General features: G+C 37.3%; 1 protein-coding gene across 1 annotated transcript in view; it reads right to left on the reverse strand.

Annotated features, from left to right (window-relative positions):
* The window catches only part of LOC117630321, a 15180-nt gene extending 6279 nt beyond the window's left edge, over nucleotides 1-8901 (reverse strand). The window contains exons 1-2 of the mRNA XM_034363060.1: nucleotides 8605-8901; nucleotides 8371-8462 (exon numbers count right to left, since the gene is read on the reverse strand). Of these exons, the coding sequence (XP_034218951.1) occupies nucleotides 8371-8462; nucleotides 8605-8901 (389 nt within the window). The remainder of the gene's footprint in view (nucleotides 1-8370; nucleotides 8463-8604) is intronic.
* Between the last annotated feature and the right edge of the window lie 777 nt (nucleotides 8902-9678).

Consider the following 9678-nt stretch of genomic DNA (forward strand, 5'->3'; position numbering starts at 1 on the left):
GGATGGGATGCTTGCAGCAGCCGAGTGAGAGAGTGTTGCTTGCAGCGGCCGAATGAGGGAGGGCTTGATGGCTGAAGAAAAATTAGAAGCTGCTGGAATGCTTGCAGCAGCTGAAGAAAGGTGAGTTCTCATGGTTGTTGAGAAGCTTGCAACAACCAAGATGAGTTAGTTTTGGTTGAGAAATGCCTCCCAATTTATAGAAGGTGAGGGTTTTCCTTTATTTCCAATNGGTAAATGGAGGTGCTGGAACCAGCTTATTTCCAATGATTAAAAGGGAGCACTAGGACATGCTATTTTTCAGCAGGTGAAGCTAGGTACCATAAACTGATTATTTCGTATGGGTAAAAGGAAGCGCTGGAAACAGCTTGTTTCCAGCGGGTAGTAGGGAGTGCTGGAAAAGGCTTGTTTCCAACAGGTAAAGCTAGGCATTTGAAAAATGACTATTTCATATGGGTAAAAGGAAATGCTTGAAAAATATCTCATTTGCTCACCCATATTGGAGAACTCTAAGTAATGGGCTTGGACTTTGGTGCTCCCAAGTAGCTAGCCCAAAGTCTCCATTATCCAAGAGCTTCCGTGGGCCTTCTGGACCTCCGTAACCTTCCACACCACAATCCCTCGTACAAGCCCCGTAAACCAATTGACTTGGGTTCATGTGAGCTTGGTAGGTGATTGACATAGGAAAAAATGTATTATTGATTTGGCATGGCATGCACACTATTTATATATTTATTTAATAAATTAATTCCTAAAATACAGCTTGAATTAACGCATGACCAACATTATATGTTATATTGGGCTTTGAATGTCTTTGGGTTTCCCGTGATTTTTTTGGGCCTCAACATTAGCCTCTTTGATTATTGGGGCCATGAATGTGTATTGAAATGGTCCAAATAATCAATTTCCAGCCCAAAATAAATTGTAGTGGCATGGCATGGGTTTAGGAGCAACTCAGGGATAACCAGTTAAGGGTCTCTAAAATTACAGCCAGGTCTTTTCTCGGGAAGGTTGGTGGGGTCGGAATAGTCCCGCTTAAAACCCAATCCTTCTTAAACACCGAGGGTGTTGCCTTGACGAACTTTCCTAGACACTGTAATTTTGGAGGTCACTTACTAGAGTTACCAAGAGTTGGCCTATTTTGTGGCATGACGGAGAAGAAAGTGCTTGATGGATTAGCTCAAAATAACTTAGTTTGCATGATTTATTTGCTTGAGGAAGATGAGGTTGTTGATTACGACAAGAATGTGGTCAGCCTAATCTTGATTCAGCTGTGCATAACATTGCCCTTCGCCAACTCTTCATACACTTTGCACTGGACAATTGTTGAGCACTGTGAGAAGTTAGACACACTATCAAAAGCTACTCGTGGGCAAGAGTTGTATCAAGCTACATTAATACCTCATTGGTCACAAAGGAAAAAGCAAAGAAGAAATGAGAAGACTCTATAGGGGCTGTTTTAGGTTGCACTCTCCTAATATTGGTAAGTCAAACAAAAATTTTTGGTCTTTATGTCTTGCTAATAAATTCACAATCTACATTGCAATTTCTAACATAGTATCTATATCTTGTTTTTGAACTGTGCAGTTTCTGTTGTGTGAGAGGACCAATATAATACAACCAATCATTGGCAAGGAGAAGGAAACTCCTGCAATTGTTAAATGGAGTNTTGTTGAATTCCACACAAGATTCAATCAAATCAAGGACTTAAATGACATAGAGATATGCAATTTATCACATGTTCTATTTTAANGTATCTTGAATGTGAATCTATTCTAAATCATTCTCATTGTACAGGGTATTTTCAAAACCTGTAAATAAAAAATAAAAATAAAAAACTACCAGAGAAGAGGAAGAGGAACAAGTATTTCTTCATGAAGACCTTGTTGACAACAAGGTAATTAGAATCTGTAAACAGTGGCTTATGCATTGCAATTTTTGTTTTCTGCAATGTAGTTTCCTTTTCTTGAAATGCAGTTTCTGTTTTTTCCAATGCAGTTTATGTTTTATCCAATGTAGTTTCTAATTAGTTTTGTTCAATTTGCAGAAAAAAGAAAATGAAAATGATGAAGACGAAGAAGAAGGAGAAGAATGTGGAGATAAAGTAGCAGGAAAAGTACAACATAATGATGATGATTATGAAAGTCCAGAATTAAAAGAGATGAGAAAAAAGAAAAGGTTTGAGATTGGGGAAGGAAAAGAACCTGTTGGAATTTATGACTGCTTGGTTAAGTCTATGACAACCCAAATCAACCACCGTCAAAGCCAAGATCCTAGATGGGTTTGCCCAAAAAGCATACAACTGTGGAAGGATGAAATTAATATAGACAATGAGAAGAAAATGATGGAATTTTGGGATATATCTATCCAAGCAGAAAAGGGATCAACCAGCTAGAACAAGAACTTGAAAAGCAAAAAGAAGCATTAAGAGATGAAGAAGATGTCAATGTTACTTTGACAGTGGGAAAGGAAAGTGATAGGACCCGATCCAAATTCTGCTTTGGAATTCAAGTCGGACCCTGTGCTTGTCCGACACTTGGCGAATGTCGGGCATAATTGACCTATTTGGCCTTCTAATACAACTTATTTTAAATTTAGCCTTGACTCCTACCAAAAATTCGGCAGAGTCTCCCCTGTAATTTGTTCAATCCTAAATTTACACCTGTCAAAACAAGCATGTATATTTATACAACCAACTGCCAGTACTTAAATATACATGCCAATAGTTCAGTTCTCAATCTAGGGCAACATATCAGAGCAATTACTAAGCGTTTATAGATGAGTTAATCCTTTTACAAAACAAAGCTTCTATAACGAAGGAAAGGCGCGGAAGACGGAAAAATGGCCCGGTGGTGGATTCCTGTGCACGTCTACAACCTGGGGGGTGCAAAACATTCAAAAATGTGAGTGGACAAAAATAAAGGTCTAGAAAACAGTAATGAACATACTAACCCCACTGTAAAAACAGTTATGCAAAAACTAGATTTTTCCTCTTCATTATATTCGTACTGAGATCAATGCATTCACATAGTTATATACGTATATGCAAAACATGTTCAAGATCAATAAAACTCGCATAAAAGCACTGTAATCAATTTCAAACTACCACATAGGTGTACCCCTTTTATTCCGTCAATTCCTGATATCCGTCAATTCCCCTGGCAGGTCTCGGTGACACAAACTCAACCCAAGCCGCAAACTGGCAGGATTCAAGGGACCGCAGTCAGCCTGATCCGCATTCCTAGCTCTCATGGTCCGGGCATCCCCGAAACTCGTGAGGCAAATGTCAAGTCCACTGACAAAACTGAAAGCAAACTGGATGTCCGCGGACATCGTCATATCCGAAGGCAACATATACTAAAGGTAGCCTGTTTCTGTAGCTGGGTACCCAAGGTGGCTTAAGAAAATATAAGATTTCTGATAGATCTGATGAAAAACTGAATTTTTAATTAAATCTAGAACTCTGCTGCCATTTTATATGATATAAGTCTCAATCTCTACTTTCCATAACATTTTAGCATTTTAACTAGGCAACATATAAATAAAGAGATTTAACTTCAACAATACATGCTAGGAAAACCATAATCAATAAAACTTATTCAAGATCAAATAATGAAATTCATTTGCATAAATTCATTTATAAAAGAAAAGTCCACTCACTCCTGGTCCGAGCTAGCTAGACCTCCTGAAGGTCCCTCCTGCGGGTCTGCCTGGCCTCGGGTGCCTGATTAAACCACCATGAATATTTAATTAATAAAATTGCTCGGTATAAGTATTTAATTAAAACCCTAACCCGGCTCCTAGAAGTGCGTGCACTAACTTTAAAGTCATTTTTATGCCCACTTAAGCATTTCAGATGTTTAGAACTGTCTGAAAAGACCCGAGGCTCACTAAGTAATAAACTTCAATATTGGTCAATACGGAACCTCGTGGGGTCCACGACCTCCAATTAATAATCTGAGAGTTCCTATAAGTTCCTCATATTTAAATAACCATGTCCTGCAAGTCTGGTCTGAATCGGACGATCGGATTGACCACGATTGTGTAATCGCATAATTTCAAAACCCTAACCCTAGGGTTCGCGATTTCGAAGTAACCGGGACTCTGATTCACAATCCGTTGAATCCTACACGATTCTGGAATTATGTAGAATAACATATCTGAAATTGAGTACGATCCAACGGGTCAACAGTATTAAACCCGGAAATCGCACAATATGAAAAATCCGTTCGAGGCTCAAACGGTATCCAAATTGAGATCCGCGAATTCCTACGCGCTCGTGACAACCTAAGGATCGCATCAAGATACAGTGCCACTGCACTACCCTTGCCCACGGGCCGCCGCACGTGCCGACAGCGATGGGTGTCCAAAGCGATTACACATCGCCGGAAAAACTCAAAACCACGACTCCAAACTCCTACCCTAGGTATAACACCATATTTGGAACCACTTTGTTCTTGGACCTACCCCAAAAACTAACTGGAAATGGTCGAGCACGGAGGCCGAAAACCGGCCGAATTTTCAAGTTCGAAAATCCAATAGCTACACTGAGAACTGATTAATTCCTACCCAACAGGCAGCTAGAACAGCTCGAGAGGTTCAAAATCCATACCTGGCTCGACTGAAACGGTGGCCGAATGAGGGAAATCAGCGACTGTGAAAATCGGACGACACCGGCCGCTTCTTCTCCAATTTCCGACGAAATCACGGCGGCTGGAGGCGGGAGCTGGCTGGGGCATGAGTTTCGAAGGGAAGAAGAGGGACGACGCGGAGAGAGGTCGTGGGAGGGGGGGAGAGAGAGAGAGAGAGAGAGAGAGAGAGAGAGAGAGAGAGAGAGAGAAAGAAATCTGATTTTTATAAAATCCCATTTTGAAAAATTTACGATTGTGCCACTGAGTTTCTTTTGACCATAACTCTCTCGTTACAACTCCGATTCGGGCTCACTACGTGTCTATGAACTCCTTTCACTGTGCTCTACGCAACGGTGTCTGTAGAATTGTCAAGTTCCTTTCCGGTCAAAAAGTCAACTTTTCATTAATAAATTATTCCAAGGACAAAATTGTCTTTCCTTATAATAAATTACTAATTAAATATGAATTTTGGGTTTGGGTCATTACAGAAAGACTTGCTTAACAAGAACAAAAAAATGAAAAAACACAGTTGGAAGGGAAAGAACTTGAACTTGAGGCACCAACTCAGAATGCGTAACTTTCTGCAAGAATCTTGGCAGAATTGGAAAGCTTGATAGCAGACCCCACTATATTTGAAATAGAGCGCGACCTGCCTACACCACAACCAGTTGATGATCAGAATGTGGACCAAGCCACTCATTCATGTCAACCTCCATCTACAATGCAGTTTGTGAATATGATTAGTTCTCAACAGCAACAAGCACCACAAGAAGAGAAGAAGAAGCAAGAAGAAGAGAAATAAGAAGAGAAGAAGAAGTAAGAATAAGAGAAAGAAAGAGATCATAAACAAGAAAAGAAGCAAGATGCTCAACCTCCTGATGTTCCTACAAGAATAAAACATGTGAAGAACAGAGAAAGAAAGAGGCATCAAGCATCATGCTATCAGTATGAAAAAGATAAGCAACCAAAGAAGAAGAAGGCAAAAAAGGGTGATGAAGAATTAAAACAGTTCAAGCTTATCTAGTCCAGGGAGCCGTTAACACAAGAGGAACCTCAAAATCAGATGAAGGTATGCAATTACTGCAGTTCCAACTTATCTTTTCTGTTTTTTGCAATGCAGTTTCAGTTTTCTGCAATGTAGATTCTAATTAGTTTTGTTCAATCTGCAGTCTACATAAGAGGAACCTCAGCCTGATGCCACATATCCAATTCCTCATTCCCCACAAGGAACCAGCATTAATGATAAAATAATTCTAGGTCAAGAAAAATAAGATGATGAGGCTGAACCACCCAAAAAGAAACAAAAAGAAAAAAAAAAACAATTAAAAAAACACTAGGATGGGGAAAGAGAAAGGTGTGGCAGAAAATAACCAAAGAGGACAGGGAAAGAATTGAAGTATACTATTGAAGTACTGAAACAAGGTAATATCCCTAACCCAAAAGAACAATTATTTCATCTTTTAATTACAATTAAAGTGACACTAATCATGTGAATTTCATGTATTCAAATCCACATGAATAACTTCTAGGAAGGACACCATGATGAAAAAATTTCCAACCGTGATATCAAAGATATTATATGGGACTTTGAACTATCCCAAAACGTAAGTCTAAACTACTAATTCTAAAACACACACTGCACTGCTTCTTATTTGTACCTACTATATTACACATTGACAATTCCATTTTTCTAAATTAATGTGAAACAGGTTATTTAAGTTGATATACAAATAGAGGAGGGGAAAATAGATCCCAAGCAGACAGACATTCTATAGTACATGTCTACATGGACTTCGGTAAGAATAATTTTTAAAATTCAAAATTGATTAAACAGACACTGCACTGCAGTTTTCGAAAAAATAATACTAACCAATTGCCATTCAATGCCAGCAGTCATACATGCAAAACTTCATGGAGCCATCTTGGCATAGAGCCATGTATGAACCTTTGTTGGAAAGCTTGGAAAATGCAATGTGCTATTTTCCCAATCATTTCAAGCACCGAGTTGACCACACCCTTCTGGCGTTTCACAAATTAAAACAAAAGTGGAGACACTACAATCCATTAAGGTCACTAGGAGCAAGAAAAGAAGAAAGATGTGTTGACATTGCTCATGATATTGTAAGTGGAATGAACCTATCCTAATTTCACAGCACAAACACAACCTGCAATGCAGTCAGTTATTATACCTACTGTCTAATTTTAGACCAAAACTATAAAATGCAATGCATTGATTACCCTTTTTTTCTTCTTATTCTCTAAACAGGTTAATGTTGTTGAAGGGTGGCTGCAATACATGAGACCTAGAGCACAAGCTTTCTTACAAAGTGGGACAATACTAACACTTGCGAAGCAAAAGGACGAGCCCCCTACACCTATACTAGAATCCACAAATGAAGAACGGACTCTCAATTGGATTCTGTAAAGTCCATGTCAGTTTACATTTGAGGAGGACACAGACTGTGCTCAACAAAGTTCATCTTCACAAGAATTGTTTCTACTTAACTATTCAATAGAATTTGAAATCATTCCAAACAAAAACTAATCGCATACTCATTTATAGGTTGGATTGTGACATGTTTGTCATGTTCTACATGGATCAAATAGCACAAGGACAACCCATTCCAAAAAACTGTTGACCAAGAATTTCATGAACGAATATAGGGCGAAATACATCACAAAACTCCGACATCATAAAAACTGTCTGATTAATCGTATCTTGTTATTTGATTTTAGTAACTCAAGACAATATCTATCTTAATTTTTCTAGATGTTTGTAAATATTTTGAAATGAAATTATCTTGTTATTGGATCTTAGAAAAGATTTGCTATATATCTCTACTGTCATATAATCTTAGAACAGGATGTAAAATACCTACTGTTATATTAAAAATAAAAAAAAATCTTAAAAACTAACAGTTCTGACCAAAAACTGGAACAAGTGAAAACTGCAAAATAGTTTATGACAAAAAATCAAACAAACTTGAAAAGAAATCAAAAGGCAAATCCATGATCAAAGTACTAAAACTAAGTTCAACTGCAACTTAAACAGAAACTACACTACAATTTTTGATAAAGATGCGGCAACAATTATCACCATGAAACCTTGAAAAAACACATCTATCATAACAGATGCTCAAATCCAATTAAACTTCAAAATGCAGAGAGAATTTTATAAATTTCAATACACAATTCACAAAAAATCTTTCTCAAATTCAATCACATGCTTCATAAAAATTATACTGAACAGACCAGAAACTGCACGACAGTTTCTAATAAACAACAACCGTCAAGATGAGTAAACGAAAGCTCCCAACAGCAAAGCACTCATTAACACAAGTATTAAAAAAAAAAAAAAAAAAAAAAAACTAAGAAACACAACCATTTACAAAAAATTCCATAATCTCCATTAATTTCAAAACACTTGTACCAATATCCAATGATGACATACGTTTACCTATTTCTCATTAATAGAAACTACAATGAATATATTTGTTAAAAATGCCCTAAACTATCATCTAAAAACATAAAATGAAAAAAATGTTCATATCACGGCGTTGCAAGCCTTTTTGTTGTGGCCTTCAACACTACATCGACTACATTTCAACGGCCTTGTAGCTTCAGCAAAAGACTTGATTCTCTTTGTTGGTGGTCTTCCGGCTAGCCTCTTAGTGATTGGAGGAAGGACAACTGAACTAACTAAACCTTTGCTGCCCAACCCAATGTTCGGTATAGGAAAAACAGGACTTTTATAGGCTTTCCGAAAAAATTCAAATTTGAAGTAACACTTGACATAATCATAAACAGACTTTCTGTTTCATAGAATCGCAGCAACTGCATGCGTACATGGAAATACATTAATTTGCCAAAGACAACACGAACATGTCCTTAACTCACAATCAACCATAACAGAAAAATTCCCAGACACTTCAAACAACTTAGCACTAGAACGCCTAACATTCCAAGTCCTACCTACCTCTACCTTATTATTCAAATCTTTCTCCATCATAGGACAAAGAATTGAAGTCCACTTCTCTGATTCGATACTACGGTCATAATTCATCACCATTAACTTCTTTCGAAGTCCATCAAGCAATGGTAACACTGGCAGTTGACGCAGTTCCCCAATCCAGTTATTAAAGGATTTTGCTAAGCTATTCGCCATCTCACCATAGCGCTTTCTATCAAAATATGCATTGGCATAGTGCTCCTTAGAAAGATTAGCAATAAAAGACTTCACCTTAGCACTACCAACTACCAACAGTTCATCCATTGCATCTTGAAACTCAAACTCCGTAACTACAAATGCACATTTAGCAAAAATTTCAACACCCTTTCTTGAAGTACTTTCCCAAAACCCGACTTTGCATATTTTGAAATTAAATTCTACTTCAAATGGAAGTAGAAATGGGAGTGAGGCCAAGCAGGAAACACAATAGCGATTGACTTTAACAAACCTTGGTTGTGATCCCAAAAAAAATTCACCACTCGGCCCATTGGTACAAAAATGCCTAACAAATAATTGAGAAACCACGTCCAATTATCCTCTGTCTCTTAATCGACAACTGCAAATGCCAAAGGATAAAACCCTGAAAAAAAAAAACAAAAAAAAAGCAAAAAGAATTGGTATTAGGATGACAATACAAATCAGAAACTGTAATGCATGTTCTGATTTAATTTTTTAATTTCAATTTTGCATTTCCACATAGAATCATGTTAATCGCTTATGGCTCAGGGTTTAGCTATCCGGTGAACCCTTGATAATCAAAACAAAAAAACACAAAACCAAAAAAATATATATATATATTTTTTAAAAATAAAATAAAATAAATAATAAATTAACATAAACTGCAATGCAGTTTCTAATCAAATTGCAAGACACCAACTAAATCACAAAATCAACTCAAAACAAAACCTAGTATTATGAAAAACACAAAAAATACTATGAAAATTAAAGATAATTAAACAAAAACATTCTAAGAACACATACCTAAATCGCAGTCTGCACCTCACTATAGAACCACACCAAGAGAACAACGCCTAACAATGA

Source organism: Prunus dulcis, chromosome 6 (assembly GCF_902201215.1).
Source record: "Prunus dulcis chromosome 6, ALMONDv2, whole genome shotgun sequence".
Classification (NCBI taxonomy): domain Eukaryota; kingdom Viridiplantae; phylum Streptophyta; class Magnoliopsida; order Rosales; family Rosaceae; genus Prunus; species Prunus dulcis.